Source organism: Macrobrachium nipponense, chromosome 27, assembly GCF_015104395.2.
Source record: "Macrobrachium nipponense isolate FS-2020 chromosome 27, ASM1510439v2, whole genome shotgun sequence".
NCBI classification, from domain to species: domain Eukaryota; kingdom Metazoa; phylum Arthropoda; class Malacostraca; order Decapoda; family Palaemonidae; genus Macrobrachium; species Macrobrachium nipponense.
Window position 1 is genome coordinate 4,555,866 of NC_087216.1, and position 22,500 is coordinate 4,578,365.

Below are 22,500 nucleotides of genomic sequence, written 5' to 3' on the forward strand. Positions count from 1 at the left end.
AGTTTATTTACTTAAGTGTGTAATATTCTGGGCTAGAGATGGGTAAGCGTTACCTTACTTTAGCCAAAGGGATGGCTTGTTGTCTGTATGACATTTGTAAAAATGTCATATTCCATTTAAGCTATTGACTTTGTCTTTACAAGTGCGTATACTTAATTGTGTGTTCTCCTGTCTTTGTAACAGAGTCCTAGGGGACCGAGAGTCCCGTATGGGAGAAGAGATAATTGGTGTGACTAATTACTGATTAAGATATTTACATATTGGGGGTTTAACTAAGTTAGTTAGTCTGTGAGACTTAAGTTATTATCTTTCCATTGTTAAATAAATGTTATATTTTTCCATATCTGACTCTCATTTGATGACCTGTTAGGATGGAGAGAGAGAGAGGAGAGAGAGGGAGTGAAGGGCTATGCCAGCGTCGCTTAGAGAGAGGAGAGAGAGAGAGAGAAGAGGAGATGAGAGAGAGAGAGAGAGATTGTGTGTTATCATTTTGCCTTAACGCTTCGGGTTTCACGCATACAAAGAAATACGAGATTTCTTTATCTTCATAAATAAATAATTATATATATTCATATTATAATATATATATATCTATATATATATATATATATATATACATATATATACCTATATATATATATATATATTATATATATATATATATATATATATATATAAATATACACACATATATATACATGCATACAAATTAAACAGGTGAAGCTTTTTCCAACCGATTTTGCATTATTGCATGTCATTCTAGCATATATATATATATAATGTATATATAATATATATATATAATTATTATATACTATATATATATATATATATATAATATATATATATATATATATATAATATATATATATATATAATATATTTAATATATTAAATTCTACCACTGTATATCAACCCTCTTGAAGATATCTTAGAAAACTAAGGACGAAACCGATCAGAATTCATAAGTAGTGTTTAATTTTGCCAAGTGGTACACATCTGCACATACAAATATAATGCTGCAATATGCAAATTAAAAGAAAATGACACGACAATCGTCGCTTAGAAAATAATCCCTAACAATCCTTTATATGAAATTGATCAAATATTTATGATTTCATCAAGCTTGTCTAAAGATCACATAACCAATCATAGAGAGTGAAAATACCTCGCACTCGCAAATAACGCTGGGAATTTCACAAAAGATAGATTAAGCAGACAGGAAGAAAAGAGCAAATCTCTCAGAGAGAGAGAGAGAGAGAGAGAGAGAGGAACTGGTTTTGAACCACTAGATAAACATGGTATGGAATGGAAAAATAACAGAGAAGGGAGACCCATTTAATCCGACCCCCTCACCCGTGACATCCCGACCCCCTCACCCGTGACATCACCCTGGCCCTCACCCCCCCCTCCCTCCCGGACCCAGGAAGACGAAGAAAGCAACAATGGTAAATGAAGTGACCTGGAAGGATCTTTAGTCCTCGAGGGAGAGAGAGAGAGAGAGAGAGACCAAGAGACACATTACTACCGAGTCCTTTTGAAGGACCTATTAACTGGGGGGTGGGGATGGGGAAGCAGGAAGAAAAGAGACAGCAAGGTAGGATGAGGATGAAGGGGGAGCAAAGGACTGGAGAGGATGGATAGAACCGGTTTGTTGGAGAAAAAAAAGAAGAGGAAAAAATGTGTTTCTATTGTTGGATCACAATGCAACACAAGGGACCTGAGACGACTCTCTTGCGTCTCCGCTGACGATCTCCTCATTTAAGGAAGCTTTCATTAAAACCATTGATTCCCTCAGGATGCAGCCGACGACGGTCAGGCTTTTATTTAGAAAGAACAAATTAGGATAAACTAATTTAGCGTAACATAAATTCCGCAAAATAAATACCTAACAGGATATTACTAATGGCCTTCACAGAGGTAAGAAATTACCATGTAATTACGACCGTTAATTACAGATGTGGTCAAAGCAATGTGGATACGAACGAGAAATATGTAAATGAATAATTTTTTTTTATAAACAACGTGATAATGAAAAACTTAATATTTGTAGAATATTCAAGGAGTAAACTAAACGTGAACCAGGATAATCGTGAAAAAGCTTAAACCAAAAGCGAACCAGGATAATCGTGAAAAAGCTTAAACGAAAAGCAAACCAGGATAATCGTGAAAAAGCTTAAACGAAAAGCAAACCAGGATAATCGTGAAAAAGCTTAAACCAAAAGCAAACCAGGATAATCGTGAAAAAGCGTAAACTAAACATGAAGCAGGATAATCGTGAAAAAGCGTAAATAACACGTGAACCAGGATAATCGTAAAAAAACGTAAACTAAAAGTGAACCAGGATAATCGTGAAAAAGGCTCACGATGAGAATTTAAAATGGGTAAACCATAAACAGGGAAACGTATAAATATTAGAATTAACAATGAGCTCGGGAGAGTTTAGTTTATGCTGAACGAGATCTGAAACCGAAAACCGTCAAAATACTGATTATGCCATGAGAGGGAACGAACACGAAATGACATACTTAACGAGGTTAAAGGCAAACACGAATTCTAACAGAATGCAGAGTATACAAGGGACGTAAATGAACAGGTTTAAAATATAACAAATGAAACTGCAGCTAAACCCAAAAACAAAGGATATATATTTTTAAGAACTCTACCACAGACCATTCTACGTATTTTGCAAAACATATTATACATTTCCCCGTCAAAAACTATTCCTGTTCAGCTGGAAATTCACGAAAAGATATTAGAAGCAAAACATTATTCACCACAAAATTTCCAGTGTCCACTTCACCCACGGCAGTTAGGAAAATTATCTTTGTTCACTCTTGGTCTCTTAGTCTATTTTTTTTATAGTTTATAAAAATTCTTTGCTTCTGTACAAGCACTAACAAAGTAACTATACTTTGTTTATTTATTCATAATTCTTGTCAGAGTTGGAACAATGAATGTCATCTTTAATTAATAATAATAATAATAATAATAATAATAATAATAATAATAATAATAATAATAATAATAATAATAATAATAGGAGTAAAATAATAATATTAATAATAATAGGAGTAAAATAATAATAATAATAATAATAATAATAATAATAATAATAATAATAATAATAATAATAATAATAATAATAATAATAATAATAATATTGCTGCTGGGCTGTTTACTTGTCCAATATTATCATCATCGACAATTTAATAATTGTTATTGTTATTACTCCTTATAGATGCTGTTACCAAAATCTTAAACACCCGAGTTATCATTTTGGCCAATTCATCAACACTATGTCCACTCTACAATTCTGGTATCTTTAACGCTAACAGAAAACTGTCACAGGAAACTCAGACGCCTCCTTACGTCCGTCGACCACAAATAATATAAACAATCTTATCTGATATATTTCTTTACGAAATCCGAACCTAAACGTCACTGCGCCCCATCATGTGAATACCGGGGGATATAGCTAAATAGTCAATCACCGACTTATCCATATACACGAAATAAATTTGAATTAATTCCTAATAAAGATTTGAACTTTGTACGTTTCTTCTTTTCATCTAAAACGCCGTATTTTCGGTTTGACGAAAAAGTGCATCAATATACTGTTCAGTGGCTCCTTAGTTTTAGCTTTCTGTAAAAGGAAACTATTGAGATAGTTTTTTGTCTGTCCGTTCTCCCTTCGATCTTAAAAATTACTGAGGCTAGAGGGCTGCAAATTGATATGTTGATCATCCACCCTCCAATCATCAAACATGCCAAATTAAAGTCCTGTAGCCTTAGTAGTTTTTTATTTTCTATATTTAAGGTTAAAAGTACCCATAATCATGCGTCTGGCACCGCTATAGATGACAAGAACACAGGCCACCACTGGGCTGTGGCTACCGCGTTGCGTGCGCTCATCATGACATCAACTACAATACAGCTTAAAATTACTATTTTTTTCAGTTTTCTTATATTCATCAATTACAATAAAAATTTTCTAGATGTAAAAGTTTCAGACAGTTTCTGGACTCAAGTTTCATTCCATATTAACCATGAAATTCATAAATAAATTATGAATTGAGCTACAGGAAATTTCTGGGCATTATTTCCTTTGAAATGAAAGTAAAGCAAAATCAAACTGGTATGAAAAAAATAGATGCAAACCTGACTTACAAGCAATTCGAAAAAGGTAAAGAAAGCGAAGTAAAACGGCACACCATTGAAACAATGCTTCCGGCAGAACGCAATCTCTGATAGCAGCGTCCACAAAAAAAAAAAAAAAAAAAAAAAAAAAAAAAAAAAAAAAAAAAAAAAAAACAAAAAAAAAAAAACCACGCAAAACAGAAATTGAAAGGAGCAAAAAAAAAAAAAAAAAAAAAAAACAGCACGGGCAACAACATTTTCGTTTTAAAAAGTATGGCACAGGAACCAACACAAATTATTAAATTTCTCAGCCAAGAAATAACTCGAATAAATTCCCCCACCTCTCGAAACACCCTCCGTTACCCCACCCCCCCCTTAACCCCAACCTTAGTCCTAAGCCCACGCTAGAGATTAAAAAAAAAATGGTATGTTCCACCCACATAAAAATAAAAGGAAAGGGAAAAATGGCAACATCGGCTTGGAAAGGCGTCGGCAGACATGCGAAATACCTGGTCCACACAGGAGATACTGTATCCATTTTGACTCGGGTGTTTCCGCGCCCCGCCCCTCCCCCCCCCCCACCCCCCCCCCTCACCTCCTACATGCATCTTGCCCTGAATCATTTATGCGAAATCTTCCCGCACACAGAATGTGGAAGTCGGCTAAATCAGAACGGAAACCCTTCGGCGAATTTATGATTGGCTGAGCGAGAATCCGCTGTCCAATGTTGGCATTCGGGAAACAGAATCTTGTTCGGCCGTTGCCACTACATCACCTACACAAGCTCAGGCGCCCTTAAAGGTATTTCAGAAAGTAATTTACTAGAGTTTGGTGTTTGGAAGGTATTGATCTTGCACGGAATCAAGAGCTGACTTAGATATATATACGATTTAAAAACTGCAACTACTATTTGAAATAGCAAAATTCGTAGCGAATGGTCAGATACGTCTTGACATGTCGCTAAACATGTAACCATATCAATGCAAAAAGTTATTTGATAAAAAATACGTAACCAAATTATAGTTGGTCAGAAAGACTTTCGCGTGTGATTTCCTTTTATACCTTCTACTTTTGTGAGGATTTATATCTTCCTTTTTAAGAGACATCCCCTGATATGTAGTTACGTAAAAAATATTGTAGAACGGCTGATTCATTTTCTGGAGGCAAAATGAAATTACCCCTCTTACGCTTTCTCCTTTCCAGAATATTTCGCTTACTGACGTTAAAATCTTGGTCAGCGAATGCCGAATGATTTCATTATAAAAGTGACAGATTGCTCATTCTAAAAGTGTCACGTTTTTACGGCTACCAGCGCATTAAAGAAACAAAGAAAAATAGGGTGTCGATATTAATTCAACCATATTTACGTTTACAAGACTTACAAAATGTACGAGAACCAGTTCCCTATGACACTTCCTCCGCTTTTTTTCCCAGAATTGAATTGAGTATAGAGTATAGGCCAAGCAGTGGGATCTATGAAGTCATTCAGCATTCAGCTGTAACGTGAGGACAACCTCGCCGCTGCGGCGCTATGGAACAATTGTTAGGAGAGGGTGGAAAGTAAGATGGAAGAAAGAGGACATGAAAGGAAATACAGTAAAAGGAACGGAAGGGGTTGCAGCGAAGGGGTGAAAGCACGATGCAAAGAACCTCATGTAATGCCTACAGTGTACTACATGAGGTGCACTGAGTCACTACCCCACTAAAGGTGATTTTCCCCAGAAAACAAACGCGAGAGATATGGTTCCCAGGTGGCTTCGTTTTCCCGAAATCTCTTTACAAAATCCCACACAGGTTTTCCGACGCCTTCCTCTACCTGGCAAATGCAATTACATGGACAAGAAGAAATTTCTGACGAAAATATTTGCGGTGATATTTATATTCAAGGAGCCAGACAGACCAGTTTATAAACTTGTGCTTGTTCATGCGCTCAACCATGCACAAATGGAAACAAAGGATGTTCCTAACTGATAACGTCGCTCCTACGAAGGTTGTGAAACCTGATATTATAACACTTATAGTGTAGAAATGATCGTGACGGCTAAATTTCTATTAAGGAAAGAAAAAACGTACAGAAAATGTGAACGGTATAAAAATAGAAGTTTATATAACAGAACAAGTAGAACGAAAAGGTGGAAAAAATATAAGCAGAAAACGATCAACGATTATGGCGGTTATAAACGTTTGAATATCAGAGCTGTCGCTTATTTCTTGCGAAATTGCACTTCTCGAGGGATGAAGTGTCCATAAAATTCACCAAAAGATGGCACTGCTTGACCTGGAACGACAGTAATTATAATACCGGACGCGAGATGTCGCAGTATCCGTATTTATGAGTGTACCAAGCGCTCGCAAAATATAATATATCACATCTTGGACTTTCATGTCTGGTGCCCCTCATATTATTGTGAAAGAAAAAAAAAAAGCAGAGATAAAGGAACAAGAGCAAAAAAGAGCAAGTACGCTGGCAGGAAGGTTTAGACGGGTGGCAAATTTATCACCTCTCTAGAAGAATAATGAGGAACTGCACAAAAAAAAAAAAAAAAAAGACAATCGACAAGAGGAATGTTTGTATGGTAACATTTTCCCCGTACAATACGGTGTTTATGTTTTAGATATACAAATAATCTTCCGAAAGTGTTACGGAATTCAAAAGCAAATCATAAGGTATTTGACAAGTTATTAAAGTTTTCTTCATGACATTTATTTTCATGAATGAAAGCTTTACTGTATGGGCGTCATAAGGTACCATGACGCATATGAACCAGAATGCTTATCAAAATACCGCAAAAAGGAAAAAGGCACCACCAACAACTATAATATAAACTCGCAGCATTGCACAGATAACCTATTTTCACTCCTTACAGCGAAGATGGAACTTCAATAGTTACATCTTAACAACGAGGCAAAAAGTAATGTGTAGTAATGCAATAAGGGACAATAACCTAAAAAAAGGAAATCCTTTGCCTTACCTCTCTGGCCGTTATGACACTTTATCAAAAGAGCGACTGCTTCAGACGCACTCACCTGCCACAGGAGTTTGGCCGATGCCGCTCCGGAGAAGACAGCCTCTTGGAGTATCACTTTGGCTTCCCTTACGCTGGCCTCTTCCTCCCCGCTCTTTTCCCAGCCCATGCTCCCGCTGACCTCAGCTATTCCAGAGGGCTCGGATACGCCGTGGGAGTTGTGGGCGCGCACAGTAACTCCGTATCTGACAGCGCGGTCTATGGGCGAGAGGGTGTACGTGGTGCGTGCTATATGGGCGGTGGCTACCTTCCAGGAGCCTTCCATGCTGCTGTAGTACTCCACGCTGTAGCCCGTCACGGGAGATGCTCCTGCAGGAGGCGGTGGGAGAACTGTAGTACAAAATGTGATGGAAAATTATAGGGTAAATGACCGAGTGGCGACATATCACCACCTAGCCGAAAAAAAGTACATGAATTCGCTGCCATGAGCATCAGTCAAGAGTTGCGGCCCATCCAGGTAGCACACCGAGACCTCTACAATCCTCTCGAATTAAGTTTTTTCTCCTAAATTACGAAACAATGGCATCATTTAAGCGCTTTTTTCGGAAAGTGGCCGCGTTCCGAGAGAGGTGGCCGCTATGTGGCCGCTCGGTCATTTACCCTATATGAAAAAGCTGCTCATTCAAGTCATGAACACGAATGTATCATAATCCAATTAACACACTGGATGACCATGAACAACGAACATGTTACAGAGCAAAGGGGCATTTAAATATTGCTTGAAAATGGGCTACTGATATAAAAATTCGGAGAACGTAAATGCAACAGTAGACAAAGACGTGTGATAGAAGATGAAAGCAGAGACGTTGCAAGGAATAAACATAGACCAACGTGGATAGAGAATTACATTGATAATTCTAACGACTAAATTTTATGAGCTAAAAGCTAGGTTCTTGGTAGAATTAGCAAGATTTGATAAATAAAAAACTACCATGAATGAGTAGGTCCATTAAAGGGGGAGAGAGCGAGAGAAAGGGGCGGGTGGCCGCCTCTTCGATTAAGTTGAAGAATAGTAATGTTTCGTTAATAGATCCTAGTAAGGGATTTAATTCAGAGTATCTTAACAAACCGACATTGAGGAAAAACCACATAACTTTCCTCAAAAGTGACCAGTAATGAAGGCCTTAAAATCCAAACTTGGATTATAAATGAATTTCAATCAATCATTTCCTCGAAATTTTGATGATGGAAAGGAAAAAAAAACTTGAAATAAATAACAAATACAATAGAAAACAATTGTACGGTCTAGAAATAAGAAGCTCAAGCGGTTATGGCACAAGGACACATACAAAAAAACTAACCTTGTCTTGAAGGGATATCCCACAGGAGGGTAGCGGCCGAAGCATTGACAGAGGTCACAGTGGGAGTGTCAGGGGGACCTGGGGCCGTATCGGGGTCAGGGGCCCTGACGAATACCACCTCAAGGTTGGAGGGAGGGGTCACAACCAGCGTAGCCCTGGCCTCAGTGACTCCGCGGGGAGAAGACGCCACGCAAACATACTCTCCGCCATCGTCTTCGACTAATTCTGCAAAAAGGGGACGCAATTGTTATAATTTCATTTGCTCTCTCTCTCTCTCTCTCTCTCTCTCTCTCTCTCTCTCTCTCTCTCTCATACACACAAACACAGACGAAGGAAATACCTCTAGGCTTGGATAACCACGTCACACAAACACAGACAAGGAAATTCCTCTAGGCTTGGATAACCATGTCTCGCTACGTATGGTGGTACCAGGTAGAATAAAACTCGTGAGATGTATATATGGTATTTACATTTATAGCCTATGTGCCTCACAAACATACACGCAGACACAAACACGCACATATATATATATATATATATATATATATATATATATTAGATATATATCTATATATATATTATATGTATGTATGAATGCATATATGCATTATCATATTTACATTAAATTAACGCTTAATGGAAACATAACATAGAATCGGCGAATAATAAGTGGTGTGGAGATCATCGTTTATGTTCTCAAGAATCTTACAGTTATTTGAATTATCTATTAAAATTCTAAGAATCACCCTTACAGTTTTACGAATCGTCCATTGCAAGTCCAAAAACGACTTGCATTTCCAAAAATTGCACCATACAATGCTAAGTAACCAATTCATACAATTTCACAGAATCAGACAGTGGGAATTGCAAGAACCATCCTTTAGGGGTGCAAAAATCATCCACTGCAGTTACAGGAATCATTCCTATACCTTCCAAGACCTTGCTCACACAGTAGTACCGGAAGATATCACTTCCACTCCATAAAGAGACTCCTCCTACTCCGTGAATCATCCTTCACAATTACAGGTCTCACTCAACAGCTACAAAAACCATCTTTAGCCATTCCAATACACACACAAAATTTCAAGAACCATTCCTTACCAATTCCAAGAATCTTCCTTTTGCAATTCCAAAAAACTTACCACTAATTGAGAGGGTATTATCCGGAAGGATTTCCCTCCTCTTGGTAGAGGTGATGACTTTGCCCCGATGTCGCCAGGTGACCTTGGGCTCAGGCGATCCCCAGACACGGCATGTGAGCCCCGCATGACCTCGGGCAGGCAACGTCTGATTGGAAGGTGGCACCGATATGATGGGCGGAGGTAAAAGGGGCGTTGGCCGGACTCTCACGCCCACCCGCGTCATGACTCCACCAGCGCTATTGACGCCTCCGCAAACATAGCGCCCGGAATGGTAGTGCGCGACTCTTGGGACTGAGTAGGATATCCTGACGCCCTCGATGCCTTCTTCCTCCTCCTCTTGACCCTCGGTAGGCTCCAAAGGAGTGCGGGTGACAGGCAGGACCTTCTGGGACCCTTCTCGGGTCCAGTAGACAAGAGGCGTTGGATAGCCCTCCACAGCACAGGAAAGATGAAGGGGAGCTCCCTCTTCCACCTCGACGTCGCCAGGAACTTCGCTGACCTTCGGGGCACCTGAGGAGGAGGAGGAGGAGGAACAAGAACAATAAGGGGCGGTTCGCAAATCATTGCTAGACAGCAAAACAACATTTCTTCAAAATGATATAACATTTATTTTTATCATGCATTCATTAATGTAAACGTGCAAGATATAAAAATAATCTGCCTCCGGTACCTGATCCTTTTTAGTTCCTCTAATATATCAGGTACGTGATTTGAAGTCTTTTCTATTCAGCAAAACATAGTATGTTAAAGTACATTTATAAAATAATAATACTCATCTACATTCATTTACCAGACCATGAAGAAAACTTTACTAAAACAACAATACTCATGTACCATATAACTTTCGAATTCCAACAAATATAAAGTTCTAATTTGCTATTTTCTCAAATATCTGTCAACAAGGATAAAATTTCTGCATTATCATTCTAAGACTTGGATACAATGTTATTATTTTTATGAAGGTATATTATTTTATTAGGAATAATCGATTTTTTTTATAAATATTAATGAATAGTACTCTTGGAATGAATGACAATAATAACCCTCATCCTAACATCGAAACTTTCATCGTAAACGCGCCTTGAAATGCGAGCAGACAAACAAACTGAATTTTTCTAATTGCAAGAACTCTTTCGCTCTGAGCCCCCGTGAAAGAAAAACGAATAAAAAAAATGGTTTCTCAGTGTTCTGTAAAAACTTCTATTGAATCTCAGCAGAATTCTTCGTGCTGCTGTTCCAAAAACTAACTTTTCTATTATCTTATCTGGGATCTGAAACTTGGACTCCCTCCTTTCTCCTGGCAACTTTATCTTAACTAGCAACTCTGTTTTTTCCCCTCGCTTTTCGACGATTCGAGTTTTTGTTCCATTATTCACAGCTTTAAGCCTTTAAGATATTCAATCTTATTTAGTGGGAAAATCTGACGCAGTGCGTCTGGAATCAGCTGGTCACAAGTCGTGTAATGAATGTTTATCTCATCAGTGAAAGGGCCCAGGTTGGAGTCCCTGGCAAGGCGGAGGGCTTTGGGCACTTCAGGGAAATCCAACTTTACTCCCGTTGATCTAAGCTATGATTTATATACCCGGTAGTTAATTAACTGTGGTCGGTCAGAATACAAACAATGACTTATGAAACTAAACTCGTTCCAAAAATACCAGCTTAATACTAGACGGATAACACAGATCTGGAGACACTTCTTCAAGGGGGAAAAAGGCGTATTATCTAAAAAATATAGATACATACATACATACATACACACACACACACACAACACACATATATATATATAGATAGATGGATAGATAGATACAATATATATATGTATATGTATGTATGCATGTAAATATATATGGATGCATTACTGAACCAGATATTAGTGAGGGAAAAAATGTTACCCTTAGATATCAGGAATGCGTCAAAAAGGTGGCACATGTATGTTGGAACAAAATGAGTTCTTATTTTTTAAAAATTATCCAAAGTTCTTGCGTGCGAGTTTCAACACGAACTCATTTATTGAAAAATGAGAGAGAAATTATCACTGATACGTTGTTCGACAGAAAAACAGCTAACGAACCTTTTTATTTCATGTTAGCTGCATTTTTTGCCAGAAATCTCTTAAACGTTGAGAACTGGCTGACAGTACCTAAGAAATGTATATCGTTTCTGGGAGGGTCAGCTCCACTGGGAACCGAAGGCTATTGATTTTGGCCATCAAAGGAAAGTAGACCTGCAGCTGATTTCGGAAAATCATGCTAAGAACTGCGCCGGGTCACTTGATAACCAATATATCTGGCTGATAATATTCTGTGGGGGACATCGGTTTCACGATCTTAATTACATTGGTTATAGAGACATGGTGCTATTGCTGCTACACTACCAAACAAAAGCCCATCTCGCTTTGTTTCAGTACAAGAACCGTTGCTACAAGTAACTGTATTTTTTAAGAACATTAACACAAAATGTTCCAAAGCCAATTATTCTCGATAATTCGCAATATGTACAGAAGCGACGTAACTTGGGAAATTTAAGTTTTTTGAGGAAAATGAATTCACCAAGAAGCTGTTAGTCTTATATCTGGACTCAAATCTTCAAGCTATCACCGCACTACCAAATGAACAATTAAACTTTACGGCAAAACTTATCGCCGCTATAACCCCATTTCAGGGCATGTTAACCTTGCATTCACGTTACTAAGGGAACTCGAGATTATCTGGGGACACAGTAACCCCCCATCAAGGTTTTGGAAACGGCTGCGTCAGATCCACTCGATATTTCACTGAATAGCGGCCGCAGCTTTGCAGTACCCGAGATATGCAAATTCTGTGCAGTGATTAACACACTTAACGACACATTTCGAGGCCCGAGACGTAACGGGTTGCAGGCAAGCTCGTCACCTCATTTCTCTTGAAAGAAAAAAAAAGTGGATAAAACATGAGAAGTAGGAAAAAATTAGGATCTTTCCTAGATAGTGACCACCAAGGATTTGAATCCGGTATGTATCCGGATACCTTTGCGGGGTGGTTAGCTATGAAAGATCCAGATGACGACCCCCACTATCAAGGAAAGATCCAGATGACGACCCCCCACCATCTAGGAAAGATCCAGATGACGACCTCCACTATCTAGGAAAGATCCAGATGACGACCTCCACTATCTAGGAAAGATCCAGATGACGACCTCCACTATCTAGGAAAGATCCAGATGACGACCCCCTACCATCTAGGAAAGATCCAGATGACGACCCCCCACTATCTAGGAAAGATCCAGATGACGACCCCCACTATCTAGGAAAGATCCAAATGACGACCCCCCACTATATAGGAAAGATCCAGATGACGACCCCCACTATCTAGGAAAGATCCAGATGACGACCTCCACTATCTAGGAAAGATACAAAAATTAATTTTCCGCAGAGCAATTTGCTTCATAACTCCTCACATTCGTTGCAATTTTTGCAACCCGTGATGAATGAAATCAGACTACCGTGACCATAAAAACCGAAGTGCGGGCTGTCCAAAAAATATTGTTGTTCATATCACGACGGAAAAGTTCGAGCGCGCTTAAAAATTATACCTGGGACGCGAAAAGCATTGCAGGTTCGCCAAAATATAGGGAGTCACGTGCATCCTACCATTATAGTTTGCATGGGAAAAACTTTGCGTTTGTCATTTTATAATTACTTTGCAGTTGTTTTGATTACCATTTTTTTTTTATCACACGGTCTCCTAACTGCTGTCAAGACTGCTCCAAAGTCCAACCCTAATGCGGTGTTGATGTTACAGGTATACTTTTCTTTCAACATTAAAGAACAATTGCAGTTTTTGGAATGTGCATTCATGGTTAATGCTGTAAGCTTTCGCACAGTTCTAAAGAAAACACAAACTTACACACATACATACAGAAGAATGTGGAGGTACAAATCCGCAGTTAACTACGACCATGCCGGAAGAGCTAAAGATATGAAGCTTTAGTATGAGATGCAAACTAAACAGTCTTAAGAGAATCAACGGGAAAAAAAACTTTTCATGAAGTTGGCAACACTAAACAGGCTGTTATAACGGACGGAGTAAAGATCAAACACTTGCATCTTGCAAAAACTTCAGTAAAGAGAATAAAGTATCACTGACTTAAATGGAAAGCTTAAGAGTTTCTTAGAAGCGTTTACAGTTCACAGACTTGGCAAAAAGCGAGTCTGTTTTCTTAGCTATTCAAAATGACTGCAACATCAGGCTTTACTTGAACTAGACAAGTTATGTTCCATGATGGAACGCAGGGAAACCATAAACATACGCATATAGTAAATAACTCTTGATTTCCCCGCGTCAATTTGAAAACGATGCTGGCTCATATAATGGAGAGGTCAGAAGAACTCTGAGATAAATACCTAATATGATAAGTTAGAAATGATTGGAACTGCAACTAAACGCATGCTATCCTCCCCTGCATGATTTTAAAAGACGTTTTGTAGATACAAGAAACAGTCATCAACAAATTCTGTCAGACAGAAAAGTAAAACACTGAGGATCAAAACCATTCCTAAATTCGTAGACGGAAAAAAGAGAAAGAAATATGTCGTTCTTGGAAGTTCTTTCAGCCTGGCGCTGGTAATTTACGTGATGGAAAGACGCAACTCTTGTAACCTCTTTTATTCCCGGTGATGTAAGTGGTGTTCCAGGGCGAGTGACACCACCAACAGTTTATCCCAAGTGAGAAGACTTAAAGGAAAGCCATTCTCTCGAAGGGACCCACTCGCCCAATATACCTGGTGCGAGAAGCAGCGAGAAGCAGCGAGAAGCTCGAGTCCATGAAGGATCCCATAAAAGAGATTGAAGGATTAGTCGAAGGCTTGGCAGCAGAGGAGGTGTCCTTTCCTTCCCTTCCTAGACTTAGCTGACGAGGACGAAAACTCAAAACCATTTTCCTTCTACAAAGCGAATTCAGCAATAGAATTAACAGTGATAAAACTAACTAATTATAACGATCCAGAAAGATACTTAGAGAAAATGTACTCAATGTTTCGAGATTTTATAATAGAAACGATTTACAAAGTCGGGTAAACGTAACCTTTTGTATGATATCTGCCACCTTATGCTGGGGTAGTCTCCCTCACACACAGTAACTAAAAGCAGAAAAATACTCCATAAAGGCGTATGCTTTTGTGTAACGACTTTTAGTATCACTAAAAAAAGATTTTTCTTATTAAGTTAAATAGGAAAAAATATTCAAACACAAAGCAAGTAGTTTCATTCGTATCCCGGAAATACTCGATCTTCGGTGGGATTAGACGTGTAGTACAGGTCATTGACAACAACGTGATTCCTGTCTTGATAAATAATGTCTTACGCTTGTTTGCTTGTATGGTGTTTTTACGTTGAATGGAACCAGTGGTTATTCAGCAACGGGACCAACGGCTTTACGTGACTCCCGAACCACGACGAGACTGAACTTTTATCACCAGAAACACATATCTCTAACCCCTCAACGGAATGCCCGAGAATCGAACTCGCGGCGACAGAGGTGGCAGGTCAAGACCATACCGATCACGCCACTTAGGGGCTTAATGTCTTACGTGATTCTCGTCTTGTTAAATAAGATTTACGTGATTCCCGTGTTGCTAAATAATCTCTTACGTGATTTTAGTGTTATTAAATAAGACGTTACGGAATCAGGGACAGGAGATTTATTCCAAACTATGTAGCTTTTGCAACAAAACTGCCAGATGGACAGCATCGAGAATTTTATATCAGTGGGGATATAATGCAAAAAGAAGCTCATCTCCCTGCTTTTATAAATTTACAATCGGATTAATAAACCACGGTTCTTTCCATTTCTTGAAAAAAAATATGATACCATTTTTGCTCAGAATAGAACAGATTTCTCTACTCATCCAAATAAATACACGTAGACCACTTAGTTATCAATTAAAAGCTGTTCACTCTTGATTCGGTAGGTTATTTACCTTCTGAATAGAGCTCTTCCAATTCGTCAGCATTTTCAGGCTGCATTCTCAGGAAATTTAAGTCATTCGCTTTCCTGTGAACTGAGTGACGGTGACGAATCTCAATGTCACCATCCATTAAAAGTAGCACAGCTTCCATCTCCATCCTAATTCACCTTACAGGAGCACTGCCTAAATGTCACTAATCTATTTCTTCTTCTGCAAACACTACTTGGGACGCAATCAATAGGGCCCAAAACCATAGATACCAGCACTACTTTCTAAGCCGCTGAGCGCCTATCCAGCTGGTGTCAAAACTGTGAGCCTGAAAGTGTCTTTGCTAACTCCTTCGTCTACCCTAATTCACAGTTCTGCTCATATAAGCTTTACTTCTTTTTGCGTTCCCTAGATTCTTATGGTATCTTCCAATATAGAAGGTGTCCTTGTGATAAACAATGGAGATATGTCCATTCACAAAGATATCAATATACTTTTACATACAAAACTAAATCTAATTATGGGCGTATATAGTGTCCCCGAGATATAAAATGTGTACGATAAAAAACAACTGAGAACGAATGTGTATTCTTTGCACAGGCTTATATACAGGTGTGGCAAGGTATATCAAGGTATATATCGTAGTGCGGTATACAAAATATGCTTAAGTGCCTGTACATGGCACACAGAGAGAGAGAGAGAGAGAGAGAGAGAGAGAGAGAGAGAGAGAGAAAGAGGGAAAAATGGAAGTTGGGAGTGATGTTTTCCCTAGCTAAATCATGCCACATAAAATTATAACGTTGATTCGATTAAGAATAATGGAAAACATCACTCCCAACTTCCATTTTTCATTTAAAACCATCAATAAAGGCAATGAATTCGAGCCCCCCAAAACCAAGCGTACTTATCTATGCATACATATCTATTCTGGTGTTCTGGCATCGATGTCCAGGGGCCATCGTACCAAATTCACGTTTTCCTCCACTAATAATAATAACTCGGAGCAGGATATTAGTTTATCTCGTGGGATGGAAAACACCGAAATGGTTATTATAGTTATCGAACTTCCCTTTTCTTTGCTAATTAACAAGATGGCTCCTTAATGACGCCCTTTTCTATGGGAACATCCCGGTGACGGTTCCCCAATATCAATAAATAATGAAATATAATAGATTCGTCCTGATTCTGGGAAAAGGTTCGGATTTACACCTTCCCGCCCCTGGCTTTTTTTTTTTTTTCTTTACACATTAGGTTTAATGTCCCATTTCGTAAAATGCTCATATGAGCAAACCGAGATTTCCTTTCTGTTATTGGTAAGTAAGAACACCAGAGTAAAATAGCGAACTAAGAAAATATCTTTGAGTGAAATCAAGATACGGAAATAAGATCAAATACCCAATAATCATAAATAAACTCTTGAATGTTCTGGCGTTACAAACACACCCTAATTAGAGCCGCAGGGAGGCAAGGATACAAATTTTACTAGTCTCGCCCTCTAAGTTAGGGTTCTGCAGATCTGTGCATGTGGTACATTTGAACGTACAAGCTCATATGCACAGATCTGGGTTTGCATGGAAGTGATTTTGAAATAAAGTCACGTACCTTATGCGTGCATATAAAGATGCGCGACTATCTATCTATCTATCTATCTATCTATCTATCTATCTAATCTATCTATCTATCTATAAATATATATATATTTAATATATATATATATATATATATATATATATATATATATATATATAGTCTATATATATGTGTGTGCGTATATACATACATACACACACACACACACACACACACACACACACACACATATATATATATATATATATATATATATATATATATACGTGTGAGTGCCTAAGAATGTTTTTTGCATGACAGTCTTTTCCTCTCTTTATATATTAAAGGTAGTTCCCGAGAGAAGACAAGTCAGCAATCACAAACATCTTCATTGCTAATAGCCGAGTTGCTCCAAATCAAGTTAGTACAAGAATACAAACTGTTTAACAGCCAAAGCAATAAATGCTAAACGTAACGTAAAAAGCATACAAGTGACTATCAAGTAACACTACTAGAACTCTCTAGTACATGAAGTACAGTGAATATTCTAGAGCTCATTGTCAAGACGATCAGCTTGATGGCATCAGTCACGCAATGAAAAGATTTAGTTAGAATAATAAACAAAAATTATTTTTAAAGGGAGAGAGTCTCCAGCAGTTTACCAACAGGAACATTTTGTCTATCTAAAAAAAACTATACAGTAATCAACAGGTATAATCAAACTAAAAGAAATACCGACTCATAATTACAACTAGCGCACTAGCCACATGGCTCATCAAGACCACTGATTAGCTGAAAACTATTGGTTAGACTGAACCGCCAATCTTGATCTTGGCGTTGGGGTTCTGTTGTACGGAGTTTCTTCTTTGTGCTTCATCCCATCTGTACGAAAGTGTGTGACAACTTTCTTGTGTTCACCACCTTGATATGTCATTAAATTTACTAACCGAAGTCCTTCAGTTGTACTATAGCAGCACGAGCAATCAGCACAATACCACAAAATATGTGGAAAGAACGGAGGACACGTTGTTTGTAGGGAGTATAATTTTGAAGTTACTCACGAGTAAAAGACATGGAAACCGCTGGATAGACGGAATACAAGATATATGAAAGAAGGGAATTTAATATTCAGGCTGCCAGAGTTCGTGCAAGGTACATAAGAATGGTACTACTACATTGTTTGTAAGGGGGTTTGACGTGAGCGAGCATTCTGAACTGTTTTATAAGATAGTGATGTGAGAGCGCTTTGCACAAGTTCTCCAACGATTTCGTTATTGAAGTGTGATCATTGCTCTGATCAATGTCTTGTTTATTCTCTGGAGCCACTCCTTGCTTTGGGAACCTCTCTCTCTCTTCTCTCTCTCTCTCTCTCTCCTCTCTCTCTCCTCTCTCTCTATATATATATATATATATATACAGATATATATATATTATAATAACATATATATATATATATATATATGATTAAATATTTAATATATATATGTACATACTAATATATATATACACACACACACACACATATATATATATATATATATATATATATATATATGTACGTACGTACGTGGTACATAGGAAAAACGGGTGATAGCAATGACTGTTGCCTAATGAAGTCCGTCATTTCCTTCTATTTGCCTGAGATGTTTGGACTTCGGATTCTCTTTTTCATCAACCTTGTATTTCAGTACTTTTGCTTCATCTCCCTTCTAAGAACATACTCTATTCTTGATCTCTTTACTTGAGAGAGAGAGAGAGAGAGAAGAGAGAGAGAGAGAGAGAGACCTTACCTTACCGTACAGACCTTACAGTTCGTTCGGGTTGCCCCAGGTCCCTCAGTGTGAGGCGCCTCTAATGTCTACCAGAGAGTTGCTAGTACATCTTCCGGTATATTTTGCATCTTCCAATCTTGGATGGTCTGGGATGCAGTTTAGATATTTGTCGAGCTTATTCTTAAACATCTACGCTCACTCCTGATATATTCCTCAGATGAGCTGGCAACGCATTGAATAGACGCTGCATTATCGATGCTGGTGCGTAGTGGATTAATGTCCTGTGTGCTTTCCTTATTTTTTCCTGTATAGTTTTGGGCACTATTAATCTACCTCTGCTTGCTCTTTCTGATATTTTTAGTTCCATGATATTTTCTGTTATTCCTTCTATCTGTTTCCATGCCTGAATTATCATGTAGCGTCTCTTCTCCTTTCTAGACTATATAATTTTAAGGATTGTAGTCTTTCCCAGTAGTCTAGGTCCTTAACTTCTTCTATTCTAGCTGTAAAGACCTTTGTACACTCTCTATTTGTGCAATATCATTTTGATAGTGTGGGTACCATATCATATTGCAATATTCAAGTGGACCTACGAACATATGTTTTATAAAGCATAATCATGTGTTTCAGCTTTCTTGTTTTGAAGTGTCGTAACAACATTCCCATTTTTGCTTTACATTTTGCCAACAGAATTGCTATTTGATCATTGCATAACATGGTTTTCCTATTTCATCATCACACCAAGGTCTTTAACTGCTTCCTTATTTGTGATTGTCTTCATTATTAGGTCCCCTATATGCATATAGCTTTCCTTCTCTGTCTCCATAATTTATTGATTCAAATTTATCAGAGTTAAATACCATCCTATTTACCTCTGCCCAATCATATACTTTGTTAAGGTCTCTTTGTAGAGCGTTCCTATCTTCATCACAAGTAATTTCTCTACTTATTCTTGTGTCATCAGCGAAACTACTCACTACCGAATCCTTAACATTACTGTCTATGTCTTCAATCATAATAACAAACAATATTGCAGCTAGCACCGTACCTTGTGGCACACCGGATATTACCTTGGTTTCATCCGATTTCTCATCGTTTGCAATAACTATCTGTTTTCTGTTGTGTAAAAATTCTTTTAACCATCTTCCTACTTTATCTACGATATTGTGTTTTCTAATTTTCTTTGCTAATATATTATGGTCTACTTTGTCAAAAGCTTTTGCAAAGTCTAGATAAACCACATCTGTTTTCATTTCCGCTTTTCATATTTTTGAATATGTTCTCACGGTGGACTAACAGTTGGGTTTGTGTACTTTTTCCGGGTACGAAACCGTTTGTTGTCCCTATATTAAACAAATTATTTTTTATTAAATGTTTCATAATATTTTTCTTCATTACCCTTTCATACACTTTCATAATATGTGATGTTAGACTCACCAGGCCTATAATTACTCGCCTCTAGTCTTGATCCACTTTTGAAAGTAGGGGTGATATATGCTAATTTGTGCTCATCATAAATCTTGCCTGTATCTACACTTTGTCTTAATAATATTGCAAGTGGCTTTGCGATAGAATGAACTACTTTCTTTAACAAAATAGCAGGGACTCCATACGGCCCTGCAGCAGCTCCATTTTTAATTTCATTAATTGCCTGCACAATATCAGCTTCATTAATTTCTATGTCAGCTAAATATTCACTATTTTCTTCCCTTACTTCTATATCATTATCTTCATTATCTATTCTAGGGGTGAATTCTCTCTTATATCGTTCTGCCAGTATGTTGCAAATTTCCTTTTTTCATTCGTTAATCTCCCTTCAATTCTCAGAGGACCTATTTCTATTCTTCTTTTATTCATCTTCTTCGCATATGAGTATAATAGTTTGGGGTTTTGCTTGATATTTAATAGGGTTTTTTGCTTCCAAGTCCGTTTTTCATTTTCTTTTGATTGTATAATCTTTTGTTCTGCATTTTCTATCTTACTTTTTAGTTCTATAACTTTCCATGCATTTTTTTCTTTTGCAAGACCTTTTTTCCACTTTCTGATTTTCTGGAACAAGATCCTTCTGTCTCTTGGTATGCATGAATGATGTTTTACTTTTCTTCTTCGGTATATATTTTTCCACTATTTTCTCCAATATTTTATATAATATCTCCGTATTTACCCTTATGTCATCACTTACGAAAATGTTATCCCAATCTTTGTTTAATTCTTCATTAATTTCTGACCATTTTATATTTTTACTGTAGAAGTTGTATTTTCCATATCCTTCCCACTTTTCATTTCTTGCTTATCTCTATTTTCACTTGCTTTGGAATGAACTGTTAATTCTATGACATTATGGTCTGAAATACTCGCATTATAAACTATTATTTCTTTAACATAATTCATCTCGTTCACAAATACTAGGTCTAAAGTATTTTCATTTCTTGTTGGCAGGTGATTTATTTGTTGAATGTTGTATTCTAGTAGCATATCTAATAGCTTTTCAAATTGCCTCTTATCTTCTGCCCCTACTATTACTCTCTTTTTTATATGTATAAGTACAACCACAATCTCCTATTCGTTCTTTCCATTCCCCCCCCTACGAAAGGAAAGTTGAAGTCACCAGATAGGAGAATAGTCCAGTCCTTGTGATTTCTACATATATCATCCAATTTTTTCAATTATTAAGTCAAACTCTTTAGTATAGGAGGTCTATATATTACTATGTTCATCAATTTTTCAGATTCAAATTCTACCGCTATTAGTTCACATTCTGAGTTACTATATTTCTCATATATTTTTCCTTGTTTTTTGTCTTTCCCATATATTGCGGTTCCCCCTCCTTGATTCCTATTTTTTCTATGTGATCTATAAGTTTGGAACCCTTATTGATCATCATTCCCAGTCTCTTGGGAATACCAGGTTTCACTTATATTCATTATATCTATTTTCTTTTCATTTTGGGTTAGTTTCTTCTAAGTACTCTATTTTTCTTTTTGAGTTACTCGTAACTAAACCCTGCGCATTCATCACTATGATGGTTTGCGTGTTTCTCTTCATTTAATAATGGTAGTAATAAGGATTTTCCCATGTCTCTTTCCTGTTCCGGTATGTTGTTCTTTTTTTCATTTCCAGAAATTCTGACATTAAAAAATCCAACTTTTCCATAATATTTGATCTTCCTTCATCATAATTATTCATTTTGTGTCTGAATCTGCAATTTTCTCCGTTTCTGCAATATCCTCTTGCATAATAAATACAGTTATATCTCTTGAGTAGAATTTCGGAGCTGATGCTTTGAAATTTTTTTGCTGACACCTCTGCATATCTCATTTGGTTTGCTTTTCTCTTTTACCTGATATTCTTGATTTCTCTCTTTATTTGTTTCTTTCTTATTTTGGATTTTATTACTTGTTGGTTATTTATTTGATTATGATTCATGGCTACAGGGTGCATATATTTGCATTTTTTGTCGAACTTACATCCTTTTCCTTCTTTTAGGTTTTTACATATTTTTGGATGCAGATCTCTGCAATCATCCCCATATCCATCTAAGTATGCACATTTACCATATATTTCATAGTTTTGACATATCTTAGGATGTTTGTAGTAACATCTTTCGCCAAATCT

General features: G+C 37.4%; 1 protein-coding gene across 1 annotated transcript in view; it reads right to left on the reverse strand.

The window, feature by feature from the left end:
• The window catches only part of LOC135200492 (roundabout homolog 2-like), a 748,467-nt gene that overhangs the window by 70,587 nt on the left and 655,380 nt on the right, over positions 1-22,500 (reverse strand). The window contains exons 7-9 of the mRNA XM_064229141.1: positions 9,610-10,119; positions 8,468-8,692; positions 7,168-7,475 (exon numbers count right to left, since the gene is read on the reverse strand). Of these exons, the coding sequence (XP_064085211.1) occupies positions 7,168-7,475; positions 8,468-8,692; positions 9,610-10,119 (1,043 nt within the window). The remainder of the gene's footprint in view (positions 1-7,167; positions 7,476-8,467; positions 8,693-9,609; positions 10,120-22,500) is intronic.